The sequence below is a fragment of the Bemisia tabaci genome, chromosome 10, assembly GCF_918797505.1.
Source record: "Bemisia tabaci chromosome 10, PGI_BMITA_v3".
Classification (NCBI taxonomy): domain Eukaryota; kingdom Metazoa; phylum Arthropoda; class Insecta; order Hemiptera; family Aleyrodidae; genus Bemisia; species Bemisia tabaci.
In genome coordinates, this window is record NC_092802.1 from 18,667,335 (window position 1) to 18,690,709 (window position 23,375).

Genomic DNA, 23,375 nt, shown 5'->3' on the forward strand with positions numbered 1-23,375 from the left:
ATCAAAAGAACTTAATAAAAGTAGAAAAACTAACAGTCAGCTTAAAGGAGGATTATGGAAGGATTGAAAAAGTTTCAGCAGGTGGATGAAAGCACATCTTTGCACTGATCAGCGATTTTTTTTCAATTTTCTTTCTTTTTTTTATTTTACATTCGCCAAATAATGTGAAAATGGAATCTATATAGATTTTTAAGGGTGGTTGTTATAATGAGCGTTGTTTTTATCGATCAGGTCTTTATAATAATTGGAATCCCCCTCTCCTCCTCGCAAAATCAAGTTTATCTGGGGATTTTTCTATTTTCCGAAAAATCGACAAATAATAGAGAAAAATTTTGTGAAAAGGAAGGTATCCTCTCTAAAATGCTTTTTATATTTTTGGTCATTTTTGGAATTCAACAGCTAAAAATACCGAGGGTATGCCTGAAAATACTCTTTACTCTAGTGAAGATGATATAATGGAAATGAGACTAAAAAACAAGAAAAATACGCTCAAATTAAAAAAAATAAAATAAATAAAATCGTCAAAATTTAAAAAACTTAAAACTTTCCTTAGTTAATTTTTGTCACGGAGCAGTCGTACTATCATCGCTGAAGAGGGAGGGCAGCGGACCTCTAAAACGTCGTCCGGGACAAAAATTAAGTATTGAAAGTTTTGAGATTTTTTAATTTTAGCGATTTTATGCTTAACTCATTACATTACTCTTTCTGATAACGAAATTTTTCTGGTTGAAAGCATTAATCTGTAATCTGAGTACCAGCATGTAAAGTTTTTTTTTATGAAACGTCATTTCGGGAAAAATGATTTTTCGAAGGTGCTGCGAAGAAATTATGTTGGTCATTTCCAACTTCTTACGCAAAAACTAGGCGGAAATAGCTCCATTAGACACCTGAGATAAAATGGACGTATTTATGCGAAAAGGAGATATGTGGAAGTGGAAAGATGGGGTGTGCTCGTTAGTGGTCGGGCCATAAGAATGAATGGGGAATATAAAGCGCCAGTGACGTCAGCGGCGACGATGGAGACTCCGAGCCGCGGATCCGTGTCTTTAACTCATGAGCCCTGTCCACAACGCTTTCTTGCCATGCCCGCGGCTCATGAGTTAGCATATTTTGCCGCTTAGCTCCTTTTGATTTAATAGAAAATCCCGCTTTTCAATTTTCTCAAAAGGAGCTATATCCACTTTTACATTGTTTCTTATGACCCAACTAACGAGCACACCCCATATTTCCACTTGCACATATCTCCTTTTAGCATAAATACGTCCAAATATGCCCCATCCTCTTTGATGTAAAGCAACCGGGTAAGTACCACATTGTGGTGGTATATAGGGGAACCAAGGCATTCGACCGGGGAATAAAACTCATTAACAAAAACATTAGTATTGCGGTTTAATGTGTTTGAAGGCCAATTGGACGTATTTCTACCAAACAGACCTATGTGCGGGTGAGAAATATGGGGTGTGCTCTAGGAAGCTGCATAAGAAGCAATGTAAAAGTGGGCGTGATTCCTTTTGGAGAATTGGAAAAGCGGGATTCTACATTCTATCAAACAGACCTATGTGCCAACTGAATGCGGAACTCATGAGCCGCGGGCATGGCAAGAGAGCCTTGTGCACAGGGCTCATGAGTTAAGGGCTCACTCCAACGATCTCCCCGTCGTTAGAGTGCGCACTATCATTGCCGATGACGTCACTGGCGCACAATTATTCCCATTCACTCTTACGCAAAGAGAACTAACGAGCACACCCCACATTTCTCACCTCCACATAGGTCTGTTTGGTAGAATTACGTCCAATTAATACTAGATTTAAAAAAAAAAAAAAAAAAAAAAAAAAAAAAAAACTGTCAGAAAATATTCTGTACGAGCTTGCATGCTTTGTTTTTCCCCACCATGCACAAATTCCCCGGGTAAGTTCCATTCTTTGGGGAAATTTTTGACTTTTTCTGACAGAATCAACCTGATCCAAGAAGACGGGCATGATAATTGTTTGCATCAGACGTAAATATACCTGTTGTATGTACCTAAAAATGTACCTGAAATCAGTTCTCAACTTTTTAGTAAACTGATCCATACTGCTCATTTCGTTATTTGCTTGCTCCACCAGCGTGAGGAACGACAGTTGCATCACGCAGTAATGCAGGCGCAACCGAGGCACGTTTTTCACCCATTTTGAGGACCTCAGGTAATACCTAACGTCAAAGCCGTGGGGTATCAAGGAACAGCTCCGGGACGAAAGAATAGCTCCTTAATCTAAATTATTACGGAATTTTCTGCTAACCTGGGTATTTTATGATCTTTCTGAATTATCAGTGGGTGTATGAAATTTTTGCAATGAGCATACTTGTTTTTACTCTAACCGTCGCAGGCAAACAGTCAAAACAGGCATTTTGTCAAATGCCTAGGCAATAAGTCGAACATTTCTGCTTAGATTGAACTTCTGCTTATTTTTCTAATATCAAAAAAAATAGTTCATTGCGCATGTTAGAAAGGATTCTTTGTAAAGTCAACAATTGACAAAATTTCATAAACTGTCAAAATCTGATCATCTGACTGTAGGTTTATTTATTGACTAATTGCCTGCGACATAACTAAATGTGTCGAGCACGGGGGACTATTGACATGCACTGGAAAAAAAACACATTGGATCTAGAGTCCAGACTCTTGAAAACATTGACAAGAAAAAATACTCTTGATTCAATCAGATTTTTTGCTTAAATCAAAAGGAAATCCGCTCAAATTAAGAGGCTTCGTTCTTGATTTAAGCAAAAATCCGATTGAATCAAGAGTATTTTTTCTTGTCGATGTTTTTAAGAGTCTGGACTCTAGATCCAATGTGTTTTTTTTCCAGTGTGTACTACAGCCCCAATTACAGGTCTCTTCTTGAACGAGTGATTGTAAATAAACAAAATAAAATAAATAAAATAACAGTGTTTTTTTTTTCGAAAATAGTGTAAATTTGGGTTCTTAGAAGCGGCAACGCTCGATGGAAACCTTTTTCAGTTACCCCTGGCATAATAACTTGATTTTTCTTCCACTCTCCATTTGAGCAGACTCCTTCCCCTCTTTTGAATCCGTCCAATTTGCCAATGTCTCGCCGCGACTCCCCTCAAACTTTTTCGTTTTCCGACGCTCCGACTACGCCCATAAACTTCCATCAAAGAAGACTTTTTCCTTACGAGGATAAAATGTAGAATGCAATCATTGGCGGATCCAGCAAATTGGCAACATTGTCTTTTCTCCATTTAAACCTACGGAAATGTATCGATTCTTGAAGGGGCCAGGTGCTCCGACAAGAATCGATTATTTAACGTAAGTTTAAATTGAGGAAATCCTGTGTTGCCAAATTTTTGGATCCGCCCCTGAGTGCAATCGAATGGTTGCAACTCAACTCAATGGTCAGATTTAAGAAGAAAAAAAACCGGATCGCATTTAGCAGAAAGCAACCAGCGCGATTACAGTGTTTTCAACATTTTGCAACTTCTTCTTCCTTTTTAAAAATACTCAATTTATGCACAGTGTTAAAATTCACACAACTATTCTCCACTAAAATCAACAAGTTTTTGGTGAGAAGCAAAAGATATTTGCTAATCTGAGAGATTTTTTAGATAACTATTGTGAATCATTGGCACCAGAATTAGCATTTGGCGGAATTTTGACCGTGACCAGGTGGAACTTTGAAGGCAAATACTTTGGTTACCATCAAAAGAAACATAAAAGGACTGGTTCCATTGAATGAGAAGTATCGATGACTGAAGTGAAAAAGTAGGAGGTCGAGTGCATGTAACGTTGCAAATTTCTTGTTTCATTTATTTTTCAAGACGTCTTGCCGTTAGTTTTCCCTTAACTCATTTTTGCGGATAAATGTAAGCTATTATTTCCTTATTAAACACATTTTATCTCGATTTTGAATTTTTGGGGGGCAAAAGTATACAATCTAGGTTTTTTCCAACAAGTCTTCATATTAAAAGTCAGTAGAGAACGAACTCTCGCTAGCGATTATTTTGTCAACAACGTATCATACTAAATTACAAAAGTACACAGATATAACGATCAAAAAAACAAGTGTTTACATTTTTCACAGAAAATTCACTTTTAGTCTTAGCTTTAATTGGAATGAATCAATGATGTTAGACAGCAGGAAGGAAGTAGATCACGTATAAAAAGATTTCTTCCCGGCCAGGTAGTGAGAAAGAACAAGGCCGACCGGAGTACGAAATTAAATTACAATTATGTATAATTTTACAGCGTAGAAATTAAATATATATCATGTTTTGGAAGAAATTATTCTCTAATAAGGTAGACTACTCTCCACATACTGCATCCTCTAGGCTGGCGCTGGGTTTACTTACCCAATCCCGGAGTGACGAAGCAAGCAGCTTTCAAAACGCCTTCAATTATAGCTGCTACAATTTGTGCGGCAGCTTTGAAAGCCCTCCGAATTGTATAGGTAGGTGCAGGTGTGACGTATTCCACGACTTAAGTTTGAACGGTAAAAATAGAATCGTAACATGTTGAATTATACTTTACGTTAACGAAGAAATCCTGGTGAAAAGGTTTCTCTTCAAAAGTATAACAGATAGAGCAATTTAGTGACTGGCCTCTCGCTAAATGTCACGAAATCATCTGTTTGCCTCACATTGTAGATCTGATTTCCAGATGATACTTTTACTCATGCTTTAGTTGCGCTTGTGATGTAATCGTACAATTGTACAGATCGAGGAAAATAGTAATATGATCAGTCCAAAAACCATGTTCCTCAGGACGATGATGTAATAAAATTACCAACGAAATTGTTAAATTATTAGCGATAATAGGAAAAAACTACGAATGTTCGAAACAGCCATCATGTTTTGTTTTAAATCAATTTGTTTTTAAAAAAAAGCTATACACGGTTTTTTAGAAGCTTTTGAGAAATTCCCGGACTGATTTAAAATAAAATCACGAAAAATTTAGACGCGATACTTTCGTTCGTTCTTTTTATGAAACCATAATTAATTTCACGCGAATCAAGTTTCAGAATCGCTGCATCGTTTTAACATCGTCCGAGTTTTTTAATCGTTGCATCAAGATACATATTTACCCTTTGAATGTGGTAAAAACCGGGTAGGGACCGTCAAAAAAAATGACACGTGGTCCTAGTTTTGCGGCGATTTCATCGTCGCGCAAGCTAGGGAAAGGGAGTGCGGTCGAGTGTCGAGTCATCTTCACAGTGTGATTAGCCTTCAATCCAACCAGTGGCAATGTGCCCATACCCGTAGTCGAATAGTTATCGCAAATAACTCTCGCATTGCGTTTGGTGCAATGCGAGAAGTATTCATGCAGGCTTGTAGGCGTTAATATGCGTCCGACGCCGACCGCACCATCTGGCGCAATGTGTGAAGTATGCCTGCAGTCTTGCAGGCGCTGATATGAGCTTGACGTTGACCGCACCGTGTTTGGCGCGATTATTCGAACTCGCGTTAGGAGAATCGCAGCATCGACCAATGGGGCTTAAAAGGTCCATGTTGTGTTTCGACGCCGTATGAGCATTCCAACGTTGCCTCATTTCTCCCGATAAAATATTTTTTCTGAGAAAAGCTAAGAAAGTTCTGTTCTCTGTGTTTGCTTTTTTAAGATTGAATTGACCATTCAACAAGGTACGCATTTAAGCAATCTGATACATGATTCTTTACCACAATTTCATGTAGAACACGGTTCGCGTAACGAAAGCTACTGAAATCAACTTCTATAGCTACTATCAATAGGTCAGTTGCGCTGATCAAAGAATCGTGTTGCGATGCCCGAATCTCGTAGATCAGCTAAATATAAGAGAATCCGTCCAAAAAGCAATTCTCTATGCTCAATATTAAATGACATATCGCGCTTTGAAAAATTCGGTTTATGACGTCATCCACCGCGAAAGTGACACCCTTCGTTTCTTCCACCTTGGTTTCATCAATCAGTGAGGTAAACATTTGCGACGTGAAACTCGGATGAGAGCAAGGAGGGAGAAACCAGGGGTGTCACTACCGCAGTGGATGATATCATTAAACGAATTTTCCAAAGCACGGTATCTCGGTAAATATACAACGAAGAGTGCCCATCTGGATGGATCATAATTATTTTTAGCTGAGCCACAATTATCAAACATCAAACACGATTCTGTGACCCATTCAAATTCAATTAAATTGAAAACCATAATTAGGTAATGGGTCAGTTGCTCTGGTCACAGAATTGTGTTTTGATATTTGATTCTAGTAGATCAGTTAAAATTAATAAGATCCGTCCAAACATCAACCCTCTACGTCCAATATTAACCGAAATATCGCCCTTTGAAAATATGGGTTTTTGACACCATCCACCGCGGTAGTGACACCCTTGGTCTCCTCCACCTTGTTTCCATTAGTGGCGCACACTTTCACTGGTTTTTCAACCTGAAACTCGGATATTAGCGCCTCCCAGACTGTGGGAATTCTTCACGCATTGCGCCAAACAGTGCGGTCGGCGTGAGCCGCATATTAGCGCCTGCAAGACTGCATGGATACTTCTCGCATTGCGCCAAAAGCAGTGCAGTCAGTCGGGTTGGCGTAAAACGCATATTAGCGCCTACAAGACTTTGAGCTCAGTCGATTTCATACACATTTGCACTGGTTACTCAACGTGAAACTCGGATGAAAGCAAAAGGGAAGAAATCAATAGTGTCATTACCGCGGTGGATAACGTCAAAAACCTAGCTTTTCAAACGGCGATATCTCGGTTAATACTGCCGTGCTAAGGAAAAACGCCGTATGAACATTCTAGAGTTGCCAACTTTCTCCAAATAAACATGTTTTTGAGGAAAGTTATGCATATTTTTCCTTGAAATTTTAAGATATTTTAGATTGAATTCTGTACAAAATTGTCTAAAAAATTTGACGAAAAATATCCAGCAGTTTCCTTGAAAATTCGTATTTTGTCGGAGGAAATTTGGCAACACCTGAGGGCTCATACGGCGTTTTCCCTTAGCTCGTCAGAATATTGAACGTAGACAGTTGCTCTTTGGACAGATCATATTATTCCTAGCTGATCTACAAGAGTCAAATATCGAAACAAGATTCAATGACCAGCGCAACTGACCCATTTCAATCATAGTTGGCCTCTCGGTGCGTCAGCTCCTTTACGCCCGACTCTTTAATATCATACATATCATTTTATATCATGTATTATAATATATACATGAAGTAATATAGTTAGTAATATTTAAGTGCTGACATAAAATAGCACTTAAATATGTTAAATTAATAGACGAAGAGAAGATATATATTAATCATTAGCAATAGAGAAGGAGAGGCAGAATGAATAGGCATGAGGTATGTTAGAATAGGCAACGGGGCAAAACTCAGTAGCGAAAATTTCAAAGGCCAATTTTGATCCGACGTCAACAGGTTTGAACTTGCTGAGAGAATTTAAAATGTCCAATATCTACGACTCTCGTTTTTTTATGGTAGGTCAACTGACCGACTGCACTGCTTTTGGCGCAATGCGAGAAGTAATCATGCAGTCTTGTAGGCGCTAATATGCGGTTCAAGCCGACCGCACTATTTGCGCAATGCGTGAAGAATTCCCACAGTCTCGCGGGCGCTAATATCATTCATCCGAGTTTCACGTTGAGTAACCGGTGCAAATGTGCGTCACTACTGAAAATAAGGTAGAAGAGACCAAGGATGTCACTACGGTGCGTGGTGGATGACGTCGAAACCCCGACTTTTCAAATTGCGATATATCGGTTAACATTGAAGATAGGGAGTTGATGTTCGGACAGAGCTTATTACTTTAAACTGATCTACTAGAACCAAGTTTCAAAACACGATTCAATGACCAGCGCAGTTGACCCATTTGAATCATGGTTTTCTCTCAGTGCGTCAGCTCCTGAAAGCCCTGGATAGACGATCAAATTCTGGACCAATTCCGATCAAAGTAGACATGCTGATGACTGAACGTCACCATCTACCATCAAATTTTGACGGGCCGCACTATTTTGTTCAAAGTAAGATCAGAATGGAGTGCCATCATTCATCATTTCCCGCCTCAGGAAACATGTCTGCCAAGTTTTCATTTTAAAATTAAGCAAATTAATGAGTTTAAGACTGATGACTCCCGACACTTTGATGGTAATTGGTTCGGGAATTTAATCGTCCATCGAGACCTTTACGCCCGACCCTTCAATATAGAGTAGACAACGGGGCAAAACTCAGCAGCGAAAATTTCAAAGGCCAATTTGGATCCGACGTCAACGGATTTGTTCTTGCTAAGGGACTTCAAAATGTCCAATATCTGCGACTCTCGTTTGCTCGGCTCCTCTTTGTCGGCTTGATCGGCATTTTCATCCGAGTTCCGTGAAATGTTCTCCCGCGAGGGTGGAAGTTCCGGGGCAGGATAAACTGTGAAATTCATGCACTTCTCGGGAGTCATTCTTCGAATCTGAAAGAAAAAGGCGGGAAAATGGTTTAATGGGCCTGTAGTAAAATTCAGCTACAACAAATAGAAGAGTTGTATCTTGTAGAATATCCCTATAGGCATTGATTGCAATTAATTACTCGTATGCTGATCGTTGAAATCGATGGACAAAGCTATAGAAAAAGAAGACAAAAGGGATACATGGAGGGATCTTATTGAAGGAAGCGGATGGTTACAATGGACATCGGTAATTGACTAACTATTGGTACTCCACAAGAGACCCTATAGTTTAAGTTCATTATTAACACCCTTAGTCTATAATAACCATCCGTTTCAACCAATAAGATCGCTCTATACTCTCTATGTATTCTTTGTCTATACCTTTGTCCATCAATTTCAACAATACAGTTGAAAAATCCTAATCATGTTGTCCTATTTCGGTTGTTTACAGTGTTCGAAACTCACCTTTGAGTTTTAGGAGCCATGTGGCGCATAAAGCCCGGTTTTTAGGTGCCATTGAAGATTTTTTTAGGGGCCAATTCGACTTTGTGCCTATATATTACAGCGCATTTAGTGGAAAGTTAGACGCAAGATGTTTTCGGAACAGAACTAGTAAGTAGCTGTAACTTGGGGAAGACAAAAGCACTGAGAATGAAATCGGGAAGAATAGAAAAAGCTTTCACTTGTAGTGCTGAAAATTTTGAGTTTTTAAATTCAAATTGATTTGTTTTTCTTTCTGTATGCAACTTCCTATGAAAATCCGGATTTTTAGGGGGCATTTTTTAGGGGCAACGTTGGCGCAGAGCCTTCATTTTTCAAGCGCCATGGCCGATTTTTTAGGCGCATTTGGCGCATTGGCGCCTGTGAGTTTCGAACACTGCTTTAGTGGCATAGATTGCACTTAATTACTTATAGGCTGATCGTTGAAATCTATGGACAAAGCTGTAGACAAAGAAGACAAAAGGGATATATGGAGGGATCTTATTGGAGGAAGCGAATGGTTACAATGGACATAGGTGGTAGGTAATTGACTAACTAATGGTACCCCACAAGAGACCCTATAGTTTAAGTTCATCATTAACAACCTAAGTCTATAATAACCACCCGTTTCAACCAATAGGATCGCTCGATCTATACTCTCTTTGTCTTTTTTGTCTTTAGCTTTGTCCATCAATTTCAACAATAAAGTTAGAAAATCCTAATCGTGTTGTCCCATTTCGGTTGTTCATTTCATCGACATGAAGATCTAAGGGGCTACCAATGCTACCATGACAGCCTAATATTCGCCGACCAATTTTCTGATCTCCATGGACAGCAGCACAATCTTCCTGTGTAGTGAAAGGTTTCAGATGTTAATGCTTTCCCAAAGAAGGAACGCCAGGGATGATTTATGAATTTCTGAATTATTTTTAAGTGATTTAAGGGCTGTTAGATGCAGGCATTTGAGGCGCCTCATGAGGTTATGCTGTACAGCATCGAATCGTAGCTTCAGCATTAATGCCGTATGCCCAGGTAGCGGCCGTGCGAGCATGCGGCGCCGCGCCTCATGCGCGCAACCTGCCGGCGCCGGCTTCGGGCATTGAAGCCCGATGCTGGAGAGCCGACCGAGCCAGCTTTAAGCGCTGATGCTGCAGAGGTTTGATGCTGGCTCAGGGACCAACATGGGCTTCAACTTCTGAGGCCAGACCCTCGGCTTGCGGCCCGATACGATGGACGCCGAGGAAGGGTTGAAAACACTGCCCGGTGCAATTAGCCGACTGGCAGCCGGGCCCGGGGCGCTGGCGTCCGACGTGTCTGCTAATTGAAGCCGCCTCAATTTTGATGCTGGACTCAGCATCAAAACTGATGCAGCATCAGAAAATCAGCCGGGTGTCGGCTTCACCAGGTTAAGCCGCCTCAACGGCAAATGCGCTCCCCCGGCGCACTCTCGACGCGGCATGAAAGTCCGCGCCGGGCCTCCGCCTTGCGCGCCGATGCGGCTCCGTTTATGATGCTCCCTCAAACCTCAGATCTAAATCCCTGGTTAGATGCGACTGAAGTGCAAGTCACCATCCATCGGGCTTGAAACCGGTGGTTGGAATGGATAGAGGAGATAAGTAATAGACTGACCAACTAACGAGAACCCACGAGGGACTCTATAGTTTCATATGCAGTCCATCATTTCCTCTTTAGTCTATATAAGAACCACTCGTTTCAACAAATCGGATCAATCCAATTTCTCCTCGTCTTCTTTGACTATCGGTTTGTCCAACGAGTTCAACTTGAACCAACTTACGAGTATGAAGAACCGATAGAAAAGTTGGACATTTCAATAGGTATTAACCTAACCTCTGTTTCATTGCAGATCCTGTTGAATAAGCGCGTGACCACTTTGGGTCCATCGGTTCGCCCCTCCAAGTCGTATTGATCCTTGAATTCCTCCAGTAACTCATCGATCACCTGTTTCCCGTTCTCCGAGCTGATGTTAATGTTTAGGACGGCGTTGTTCAGCGAGATCTCGTCAGCCGCAGCGACGTAGTTCACAGTCGAGTTCAGCGGTCTAGACAGGGATTATTCGTTAGTTTTCCGAGAAAAAATAATGTAAATCAAAATTCAAATAAAAATTAAATCAAAATAATCACAAATAATAAATAAATCAAATCATAAATTATGTATATCATCAAAAATAATGAGTGGAAGTGCAGTGAAAGAGAGGATTTAGGGACCAAGTAGTAGAGCAAATGAGGGGTGAAGCTGAATGGTCATTTCCCGGTGTAGACTAAGGGTGTTAATTATGATTGACTTAAACTATAGGGTCTCTCGTGGGTTGCCATTTGTTAGATCTACCACCCATGTCCATTGCAACCACCCCTTTCCCCCGATAAGATCCCTCTAAATCAGAGGCGGATCCAGCAATTTGGCAACACCGGATCTCCTCCATTTAAACCTATGCTAAATAATCGATGCTTGCCGGAGCACCTGGCCCCTCCAAGAATCGATACATTTCCATAGGTTTAAATGGACGAAATCCGGTGTTGCCAAGTTGCTGGATCCGCCTCTGCTCTAAATCCCTTTTGTGTCCTTGTCTGTAACTTTGTCCATCAATTTCTACGATCAGTCCGCAGACCCATTGGACTTTAATGCAATCTATACTACAAGGGATGCCAAGATATTTCAGGTTGACTCACTCCATGACGATGAACTCCGAGTCCAAATAAGTGCCGCCATACTTCCACAAGGTGATGAGCCTGAGCAGATCGGAGGCGTGGGCCACGGAGCGCGGGTTGTGGTGCGGGCGCGCCAGGAAGTCGAAGTGCTCGAACGGCGTGTCCAAGACGAAGCGCTCGACGTTCATCCGGAGGAGGCGGAGGTTGGGGTAGGCGGACATCTCGAGGCGGAGCGAGGGTTGGTCCTCCAGGGAGATGGGCGAGGGGAAGAGGAGGAGGATCTCCGTGTCCGGGTGGGCCTTGGCCGCCGACTCGTAGGTGCACGCCTGGCGGATCGTCAGGTTCAGGCCGGTCCCGTTCCGGCAGGAGGTCTCCAGGAAGAAGATGCTGTTCGGCTGCACGCGGTAGTCCGAGACGTCCGGGATTCTTCGTCCGGGTACACGAAGACATCATTGAAAAAGACTGATTTAGTGACTACGTCATTCGATATAAAATATCGAGCTATTGGTTGGCGAGAGACAAGAGACCCTCCCTCCACTGACCTCTTGGCGACACGTGGAAGCTTTTACTTTCGGATATTCAACAATTCCTTATAGACAATGGAGATGTTGCATGTGTGAGGAATTAGCGATTTGACTATTGATTTTTATGTAAAAGTTCACGAGAGACACGATGGTGCCACTGGTTTTCTCTGAAATCAACTCCCAAGCTCAAAAAAAGCTCCCAAGTTGAGGCCAAAATGGAGGGGATATCCTACGCCATCCTGAGAGTCCACCTCTACATCAAGACGAACTCTCCATGCAAAGATGGGGAGCAAATACATTAGCAGGGATGCCGTGTTTTCAGTTTTAGAGTCTCCAAATAAAGTGGCAGCCCTGTCAATGTATTTGCTCCCTATCTTTGCATGGAGAGTTTGTCTTGGTGTAGAGATGGACTCTCAGGGTTGCGTGGGATATCCCCTACATTTTGGCCTTAACTTGAGAGCTTTTTTTGAGCTTGGGAGTTGATTTCAGAGAAAATCGGTAGCACCATCGTGTTTCTCGCGAACTTTTACAATCAATCATCGAATCGCAAATTCCTCACACATGTAACATTTCCAATATAAGGGAGCAACAGTCATCACCCTAATTTCGGCTGTTGATCTACCTACATCGTGGATGATGAGCTTATGGTGACGTCATAAGCCAAACAAGTTTCCCAAACTTCGGCCAATTTCGGCTTGTTTGCAAAACGAAACTACCAACACGTTGTTGAACATCAACCATGTAGGTAAGACAACAGTAGAATGCTGACGTCCCGAAAGTTAAAGCTTCTATCATGGCCAAGATACAAGTGGAGGGTCTCTTGGTATGGACAACTTGAAAATTTGGAGGGCAGGTTTGATTAGGTCATGGAGCTCTTAGGGCCCAAAAGAGCAGCCACGCAGTTAACCTATGAACTCGAATTATCTGGTGGTACTAATGTTAACTGCAAAAGTAAGTACACTGATCAAAAATTATAAAAACACGTATAAGACTTTGATTTTGCATACATTTTCTCAGTTATAAAGTCTTAATCATTAAAATCACTTGTTTACCATGCGCAGTCGGCCCTATTGATTCATATTTCAAATGTATACAGGTTGGCAGCTGCACTATTTTAGTGATTTTCGTTTCTCACGTTGTTGCCCTCTTGGGCTCTACATAAGAGCTACATAAATCCGACGTAAAGTTGTCCGTACGCTTCTTATAAAAGTACTCTAATCCCTACTTCATGGAAGAGCCCACTTTTTTTATCCAGCCAAACTTTTCATGCACAGACAGGGAGCAAATACATTAGCAGGGTTGCCGCCTTGTGTGTCGACTCCAATATGGTGCAGCCACGACAACCCTGCAAATATATTCACTCCCTGGTCTCTATATATACATAGAGAGTTTGAATGCATGTAGTGGTAGACTCTCTTGTAATGTGCGCCCACTTCATCCCTGCCCCTTTACGGCCTCAACTTTGAAAGCATATTTTCAGCTGGAGGATTCACATCAGAGACAACCAGTGGCACTGTGATTGCCAACATACATCGTCGATAAATGTATACATGTTAACATCGCTTAGATTATAAGCAACTTTTTTTTTTTTTTTTTTTTTTTTTTTTTTTTTTTTTTTTTTTTTTTTTTGTATCCGAAATTATCCGGATTGCGCATTTCTCTGCAGAAAAATAGAGAGAATTTGAAGCGAATTTCAGAACAGAGCTTACAGCACCAACTACCACCTAAACAGTTGAATGCATGCACAATCTTAGCAGGGTTTACATGGCTATTTGCTGCTTGGTCGGGAAGGTCCTCAAATCCCCATGGATTGCAAGAGCCCTATTACTGCTGATAGTCCCGCAATGATTTTAACTGTATTTGCGTAAGACAGGGCGGATTTTGGAAATACCTTTCATCATCTTGCGGCAGTTTGTAACAGACTGGAACCCGAGGCTCCTCCGTATTCGTATCAATTCCATCGAGCCAGTAACTTTTGAAAGAAGTCAACTGCTGGCGATCCACGAAAAAGTAGACGAAAAATAAAGCGACGATCAACAGTAGGAATGCGAGTTTGCACAAGTGATGAGTTACTATGCGATAAAACATTTTTCAGGCCACCGAGGAAGGCCTCATAGTTAACGGAACGAATTGGGAACACTTTATCTCGACCGCGTTGAACGGAACAAAATAGAAGGGAACGACTCCAAAATGAATACGGCACTGCACATTGTTACGCAAGGAGGAAAGATAAAATTACTGCACGGAGACAAAATGAACTGTGGGCAGCCGAAAAAAATCGGGTTAAATTTTACGAAGAATGTTGGGTCACAGGCATACATGAATAAAGGCAAAAATAGAAGAAGAGAGTAACGGCAAAACCGAACATTTTTACTAGGAATTTCAAGGAAAAACAAGATACTCGGCATAGACACCCTTTCCAGATAAGAACTCCCCCCCCTCCTTCGATAATTTTCCGAATTTGATGTTTCCTCACATTCTGCACTCAATTTGTTGTAACCACTTTTGTACCAAACCTTATAACAACAAATACAAAATCAGCGATGAATTGCTATAATACCACGGTAACGCAGAACGTCAACCCGAAATTCACCTGTATAAATTTTATCAATCAAATAATTGAATAAAATATCTTAGAGTAAATAAATAAATAAAATGAAATATCTAAAATAAAATCAACAGATTAATTATGTTAACACTTGTATAAATGAATAAAATAAAAATAAGAAAATTATATCGTAACGTAAATATATAAAATAATAATAGTAGTAGTAGTAGTAGTAGTAGTAGTAGTAGTAGTAGTAGTAGTAGTAGTAATACATAGGATTTATTTGGTTCGAACTCAACTATTGGCTATGATAAGGCACCTGAAGTGAGGAATAAAATAAAAATACTTATAATATTTTTAATTAAATTATTAAAAATAATATTTAAATAATACATGAATAAGTAAATCGTCATAGTATAGTAAAATGAATAAATAAAATAAGGTAGCAATGGAGTGCAAGAAGAAAATGGCAAATAGACTTCACACGGTATTCCTTTCTTAACTGTGCTTAAATGAATGAAAAGGTTGTCAGTCTGAGAATGTTTAACTTAAGAAACCAGCAGAACTCTCACATTAACACCAAATGTGGACGTTTGGTTCAAGAAGTCCAACAACACAGTATTAGCCTTTTAAGCCATTATTCGAGCCATTATTATTGGCCCATTATTCGATGCCGCGATTAGCCCAACGCGAGTTCGAATAGTCGCGCCAAACACAGTGCGGCCGGCGTTAAACGCTTATTAGCGCCTGCAAGACTGTAGAAATACTTCACGCATTGCGCCTAACAGTACGCTCGGTGCGACACACAGAGAGCGCCTACAAGACTACACGGATACTTCTCGCATTGCGCCAAACGGTCAGTTGGCGTGAAATGCGTATTATACTGTGGAAACACTTTACGCATTGCTCGCATAGCACGGTGTGCGCTTCAATCGTTGTAATTCTGTGTCAGATCCACCACCCGTGGTGTAGTGGACTCTTAAGACCCGCCTCTAGATTCAAGAGTTTTTTCTCTTGCGTTAAGCTCCAATTACGCTTTTTTTAAGGGTCTAAGTTTCTTAAGTTCAGAAGACGGGCTCTGACATCTGAATCTAAGAGTTAATTTGCTTAGGTTGAATGTCCTTCCTCTTGGATCAGACTGCAGAATTCCGCTTGGACCGAGGGTAAAAAATTTAAGCGTCCAAGGTTTCTTGAATCAAGATTGCTCTTTTTTTTTCATTGAGGTCACTGTGGCGGATGGGTGTCGTAGAGCGACAAGGAGCACTGTGAAAACGGTTTTTATGCATGTGTGTGCACAAGGAAATTGTCAAAAATATTTTCCCATGAATATTGTCATCAAGAGTACATTGACAATTTCCGCAGTATTTTTCCAAAAATTGCTGATATAATTGCTGAAAAACAGACTTTTTTGGACTGGTATCCAATCAGAGACAAGTAGAGACCCTCCACTAGTATCTTGGCCATGGTAGAAGCTTTTACTTTCGGGACTTCAGAATTCTACTGTTGACTTACCTACATGGTTGATGTTTACCAATATGTTGGCAGTTTCGCTTTGAAAACAAACCGAAAATGGCCGAAGTTCGGGATACTCGTTTGGCTCATGACGTCGCCCGAAGCTCATCATCCACCATGTAGGTAGGTCAACAGCCGAAATAAGGGTGATGACTGTTGCTCCCTTATAATTATCCATAAGGAATTGTTAAATTCCCGAAAGTGAAAGCTTCCACCTGTTGCCAAGAGGCCAGTGGAGGGTCTCATGTCTGTATATGAACACGTGTTGGGTACTCAATAGCAGTGATCCGATGTCTAAGGATAAATCCCTAGATATAGGGATTTCCCGGAATTTCTATGGATCTAGGGATTTTTTTTTGATAGGGTAAAGTAAGCAAAAATCAACTTTTTAACCTCAATTTTAGCTTCGACTATCAAAATATTTTTTCATCTATATTTTGCGGGCCTTATTGGCAACACTATTTTCCCCGTAAATAGGCCGGAACTTAAAACGATTGCGTCCAGCCAATCAGGTTTAAATATTGCAAATCGATTTAATGAATGACGTCATGAAATTTCGATTTTTTTTGCAAAAGCTAGGGATTTTTAGGGGATATTTGAGCAAATCTGGGGATTTTCTTTCTCCCCGGGAAGGATTTAATATCAGATCACTGCTCAATAGTAGTCCTTGACGGTAGACCGGACCAAGGGACAAAACTCGGCTGCGAGGTCCCCGTAAAAAACATTGCTGCCGACCTTAATGCTAGTCTTTACAGACTCACGACCGAGCATATGCACCGCCCATGCATCCTTTCTGATTCTTTCGAAGCGTTTTTTATCCTGATTTTCTCTGGTGAAGAATTCCCACTCCAACCCTGTCGGGTACAATGGAGACTCTGGGGGAGCCGGCAGCACATGGAATCCACCGCATTTGTCATCGGTCATGTTGGAGGCCTGGAGCAAAAAAAAATAGAATAATGGGTAAGCACATAAAAACGCCTTTTTCCAATAAAAATTAAAAAAAATTTCAAAACCCGATTATACTTAAATGACCTATATTTTATTCTTCCGATAAAGTGCCCATAAAATGTTAGAAAAATTGTGCAGTATGCTATAACATAGATATAAAGAAGCGTCTCCAGCTATTTGGCTACACCGGGTTTCCTCCCTTCAACCTATGTTACATTATCGATTCTTGTCGGAGCACTTGGCCCCTCAAAGAATCTATACATTTCCATAGGTTTAATTGGAGAACAAATGGATTGCATTTTGCAAAAAGGAACCACTAGTATTGCAATGTTGCTAAGATTGTGCAACTTCTTTTGTCTTGGAGGAAAAACCCGATTATCCATTAATAGTTTCTATTTTACTCGCTAAAAACTGTAAATTTAAGACAAAAATTATCATCTAAATTTCATAGTTTTTCACGATTTCCGCAATTTTATTGCAACATATGAAGTTGCACAATTTTAGCATCATTGCAATGCTAGTGGTTCCTTTCTGCAAAATGCAATCCAAATAATGTTGTCAATTTGCTTTTTTGAGTGGAGCATAATGACCTCGTCATTGTGACACCACGCACTGCTTTATGGAAGAAATCTTTAAAATGTCAGTCTGACATCACTCTGACTTCACTCATGCACCACTCTGAACATTCAAACGCCAATATGATGTCACTATGATGGCAGAGTGTTCAGCGAACATCACAGTGACATCACACTACTGCATCTAAAACAAATAGTAGATGTCACAATGCCCCACTTTTACTTTGGTTTTATTCTATAAAGTAACACATCTCATGTTCGCAATTGTTCTCAAAGAGAAATTGATGAAAGCAAGGGTGAAGGGATTTTGTGAACTCACGTGCTCTGATTTGCATATCTTCCGAAGAACTCGTGTCGCTATTTCAGTCCCCATCTGATCCCCATATTTCATAGCGAAGTCGGGATTAGCCTGGACATCTTTTAACATTTCCTCGATTACGAGTTTCCCAATCCCTGTGTTTTTGTCAATATTTAGAGCTGCAGTGCTGAACCTGTCCTTGGTTTCTTGGCCGATATAGTTACGCTTCGTATATAGAGACCTGAAAGAATATTGTTGATCTTGCTGTAATCAATTTAGTATTGCGTTGAGTAAGAATAAAACCAACGCAAAACAACTTCTACATTCCACATGCCGATAGCTCAGCTCTGAGGACACGTATCTCGAACTGCAGTGTTGCTTTCCCTGGTAAAAATTGGCAGTAGAATCTGTGTTCCAAAATACCATAGACCTACGGCCGGCTGTAAGATTTCCAATAGCTTCTAAAGCCGACTACATAAGTTCTAATAGCCTTTTACAGCCGATGGCGATTAAGCAACTCACAGCCAGGCGATAAAGTGTATGCTAAACGTCACTAATTACCGATGCTAGGACTTAGTGAGTTTTTGGACCACTGCTCTCTTTTTGGGCCGTAGTATCTTGACTTATTTTGCGAGGAAAGCTCCGCACTTTTGATGGATGCCTGCCATTCCTAATATATTAGAGCGCCTTCAGTTTTGTATGATAATGTGCAATACCTCTGGTGTGAAATAGTTGCTTCAAGCGCCGCGCCGTGGCACTCAGCGGTGCGGCAGGCGGGCAGCTAGCGCGAAACCCGCATTGGCGCCTATAAACCTGACAGGGATACTTCACGCGTTGCGCAATGCGTGAAGTATGCCTGTTAGGTTTGTAGGCGCCAGTGCGTTGCCGCTACGCTTAGTGTTAGGCTCTAATATTTAATCTCGAGGAGTCAGCGTTATTCAACTCATGATTTTGAAATGTTTGCACATCCTGTATGGATTATTCTCATTTTAATTGATGAAAAAAAATATGTATTAAAGGAAAATATAATGTGTGTCCTGTAAATATTAAGGTGGTTCCGTATCAAACCTAATGATTTCCAAAGCACACGAATTTCTACACAATTTCTTATAGTCTTTTATAATCGATGGCGAAAAAGTGTAAAGCCCGACTATAGGAACTGTAGCCCGGCTGCATAATTTTTTATCGCTTCGTATAGCCCGGCCGTTTAATTTTCTCCGCATTCTACAGCCAGCTATATGATTTCTGTAGCCTTCTTTAGCCGGCTATAAGAATTTCTATGGTATTTTGAAACGCAGCTCTTATCGCCAATTTTTACCAGGGTTGCTTTGAATTTTATTTTTACAACGACTGAATATTGATTCTTCACTTTTTCTTTGACTTTTCTGTATGCTATCACTATAGTTCCGTAAAAATCTTAAACCGTAACACTCAAGAGTGTTTCTTTGAGGAAAAAAGAAAAAAAAGGAATGCAGAGCGGATATTTTGAAACGATATAATGCAATTCGACATTTAAACAGCCTTTAACCATTGATTTTCCTTAATTTACGATGGACGCTCCGAAAATGTGAAAAAATCTACCCCTACTCGGGTGTAACTGTTAAAAGTCTGGGGATATTCTATCAAGAATCAAGTAAATAAAAATAAAGTAGAGCCATGAAGTGCTACTGAGCCATCTCAACCGTGTTTCTCCTCTTCATCTCATTTTTCATCGTTTTGTCTGAGGGTGAGTTTCTGAATGTGTGAAAGGGTGTGTGTATTATTTTTCACATTTTTTTAACGTAGATACCTACAACTATTTGAGAAATTAGGAATGATTCATGATTCAGTTTCTGATAAAAATTCTGTTTGAGATACTCTACCAGGGGCCGAATTTTGTCGGTCCTTCTACCGCACTTAAATATACTTAGTACGGGTCTCGACTGCACTTAAGTCCGGCTTAGCGCTTCTGATTGGCCGGTGGTGCGGTTTGAACTCATCGATGGATGTTGCACTCCGTGTGAAAAAGCCGACAAACTTCGGCCCCAGGGCAGCAGTTGGACGCGCACTTACTTTAAGACGACGAAATCCGAGTCTAGAGCGGCACCACCGTACTTCCACAAGGCGGCCAACCGCAGAATATCAGATGCCTGAGAGGGTGCGAACGCACTTTTATTCATCATCTCCATAAAATCGGTACTTTTGATCGGCGTGCCTTGAAAAAATCTCCCGACGTCCACATGCAAAAATTTTAAGTTGGCAAATTTCAGCAACATCTTGACGTGCGGCGGTGGGCTTTTCATCGAAACAGGGGCCGGAAACAACACCAGAATTTCCGTATCCGGATGCGCTTTGGCCGCCGATTCGAAGGCACACGATTGGCGGACGGTCAGACTCACCCCGCCGGCATGACGGCAAGACGTCTCCAGAAAAAAAGTAGTATTCGGCCGGACCGAGTAGTCGGATATATCGGGCAGCTGGCTCTTGTCGTGGGGCAGTAAGTAGCAAGAAGGAACTGTCGGAGATTCGTTATTTTTTCTTTTGTACTTCCCAAGCATGCTGGAATGTGGACGTCCCCGATACGACATAAAATACAACAGACAAGCAAAGCCAGCAAGAGCAATAAGTTTATTTTTCATGGATGGAATCATGACTAGGACAAATTTACCGTCAAGAACGAATGGCTGACATGCAAAGTTTTGGCACAAGGTCTTTGAGGTTATTTTACCGAGTTGAAAAGCGTTAAAGGGCCGTCATAGCTGCGAAGATTTGATGGTAAAACATGGTCGAGACAGTTTAAAAAAACACCGATACTATTTTGGAGTGTTCTATTTCATGGAATTAGATAAACTCTCTTCTACTTTCCTTATTCGTCTTAAATTTAAGCAAACTCGGAAGGGTATCTCCTCATATTAAAAAGATTGAAAAAAATTAATTAGTAATTTCAATAGTTAATGAAATTTTACACGTCAAGCCGCGCATAGCAGATGACCAGAAAAAAAAATGAGAACAAAAATTCACAATAGTAGGTGACATAATTACTAAACAAATCCAGCGATGTGGTTCTCTTTCTTGTTGTAAACTAAAATTGAATAATCCACAGTATGAGAGGAACAAGATAAAAAGTGATTCAGAATGTTGAGTGCAAACAGTGGTCAAAATTCTTATTGCTTGCACTTGCACTCACCAAAAGAAGAAGAAAAAAATATGACGAGACGCAAAAAATATACAAAGGGAAAAATTGACGTGACTTGCTGCTTTCTATGGAAAAGTTACGGCACACCTTATTAGGATGCGGAAAGATAAGAGAAAGACGCACCAGATAAAAGAAACAAAAAATAACCAAAATACGAGAGCTTTGGAAAATGAGGTTACCTTTATCTTAGTCTAAGCTTTGTGAAAAGTGACTTACATATATTTAGTGGAGGTGTTGAAATGAAAATAGTACTCTTAGATTCGTGCTCTCAGTTGTATTCATTGCCAAATTGGCAACATTGTCTTTTCTCCATTTAAACCTATGGCAATGTATCGATTCTTGGAGGGGTCAGGTGCTCCAAAAAGAATCGATTATTTAGCATAGGTTTAAATGGAGGAAATCCGGTGTTGCCAAATTTATGGATTCGCCTCTGGTTGTATTCTTGAATGTTAGTAACAGAGGACTTCGCCCTCTTATGCATGTGAATCAATAGATGGACGAAGAACCTGTTACTTATAACAATTAGGGGGTTAGGTTTTTTGGGCGAGAACAAAGTGAGTTCATCTAGGGACTACTTCCTATCAATAACCGTAAAAATCATAAAAATCGGCGTGGCACATCATTAGAATGCACTGTGACAAAAATGAAAATTTACATTGTTTAAATGGGAGAATTCACAATTTTATCGCGTAATATACAAAGTCTAAGTCAAACTTCCAATATCTGAACAAATCAACCTCATCTAGAGACTATCACCAATGCCAAGAGCAGCAAAAATCATAAAAATCAAAAGAAAAGTTTGTGGTGGATTACTACATGCGGAAGACTGTTCATTCCCTATTCATTTCCGGGCGTATCTCTCTTCGATGGATAGCCTTCGCAGCACGGATGGCCCAGAGAGCTATTGTAGACATTTAAAAAGTGAACTAGGGGCGTACGGCCACCAACCACTGAAGAGAAACCACACGTAAAAAATCGTAGAGCAGCCATGTTCAAGTTTTTTAAGAGATGGATGGATTCAAAACACGACGGGCCCACCGGAATGAAAGCGTATTTTTATTTTTGATTGTAACGTTATGCACCACTTACACGTTATATTTTTAATATATAGTTTAAAAAGCTACACACAGTTTTTCTGAAAAAAATATCTGCGAATTTACCTAAATGATCTCAAATAAAAGTATCGAAAATTTTGACGCAATGTTTTCGTTCGTTTGTTCTATCTTATTTTAATGTAACCAAAACAAAATTGAATCGTTACAACGAGGATACATATTTCCCCTTTAACTATGGTAAAAACTTGAGCAAAAAGTCAAAAATGATGACTCGCAGTCCAACGGCAATCCTATACATTCTTGTAGGCGCTGATATGCGTTTCAGGCCAACTGACCGACTGCACTGTGTTTGGCGCAATGCAAGAAGTATTCATGCAGTCTTGTAGGCGCTGTGCGCCGCCCGCACTGTTTGGCGCAATGCGTGAAGTATTCCTACAGGCTTGCAGGCGCTAATATATGTTTAACGCCGGCTGCATTGTTTGGCGCGATTATCCGAACTCCCGTTACGATAATCGAATTGAGTAATAGAACTTAAAAGGCCCATGTATCCATGCCCATGTTGTACTTTGACGCCGTATAAGCATTTCAACGTTGCCTCGTTTCTCCCGAGTAAATATTTTTTTCCGAGAAAAGTTAGGTAAGTCTACCCTCGACCAATATTCAATCATATAACTCCATTTATCATCAGAGGGTAAGACATCGATGATTTCTCAACAAACTAACCTAAACTAGCGTAACATAATAATGCGTTTGTTTTCTAATTGTTTCCTGCTTTGCCAAACTTCTACCTTAAATTATTTAAAATTCGCGAATTCCTTTAGCAGATGTTAAGGTTTCTATTTGCGCCATCCTTGTGCCTTTTTTGCACAATCCTTAAATATTTTCGAAGACCTTTCGCGCAATTCTGGATTATCGGAATGAAACAACCCTCTTACTCGGTTCAAAGATGGAACTTTGAACGTTTCTGTGAAATTATGTCCAATTATTATTCAATTGAATTTAGTAGATTTCTTAACACCATGATTCATAACAAATTTTTGGATTTAGCTAAGGTGTTGGATTTTGATCATTAATAAGGTACTCCTTTAGCACATAAAATTGTTTTTTTTTTATTCAGTTTATGCATTTCAACACATAGTGTCATTATCAAAGGTATTCAATTACTTGGACATTTGAAA

At 40.4% G+C, this 23,375-nt stretch overlaps 2 protein-coding genes across 2 annotated transcripts; both read right to left on the minus strand.

Annotated features, from left to right (window-relative positions):
* Positions 1–2,966: 2,966 nt before the first annotated feature.
* Positions 2,967–14,720, minus strand: LOC109033354 (lactosylceramide 4-alpha-galactosyltransferase-like). Its single transcript, XM_072305241.1, has 4 exons — positions 13,978–14,720; positions 11,584–11,988; positions 10,745–10,955; positions 2,967–8,440 (listed from the first exon to the last, which is right to left on the minus strand). Exons 1-4 carry the CDS (start codon positions 14,172–14,174, stop codon positions 8,168–8,170), a joined length of 1,086 nt encoding a protein of 361 aa, XP_072161342.1. The 5' UTR covers positions 14,175–14,720; the 3' UTR covers positions 2,967–8,167.
* Positions 14,721–16,800: 2,080 nt separating this feature from the next.
* On the minus strand, positions 16,801–22,648 carry LOC109033359 (lactosylceramide 4-alpha-galactosyltransferase-like). The gene is made up of 3 exons (XM_072305324.1): positions 20,020–22,648; positions 17,989–18,208; positions 16,801–17,079 (listed from the first exon to the last, which is right to left on the minus strand). Exons 1-3 carry the CDS (start codon positions 20,595–20,597, stop codon positions 16,801–16,803), a joined length of 1,077 nt encoding a protein of 358 aa, XP_072161425.1. The 5' UTR covers positions 20,598–22,648.
* Positions 22,649–23,375: the final 727 nt, after the last annotated feature.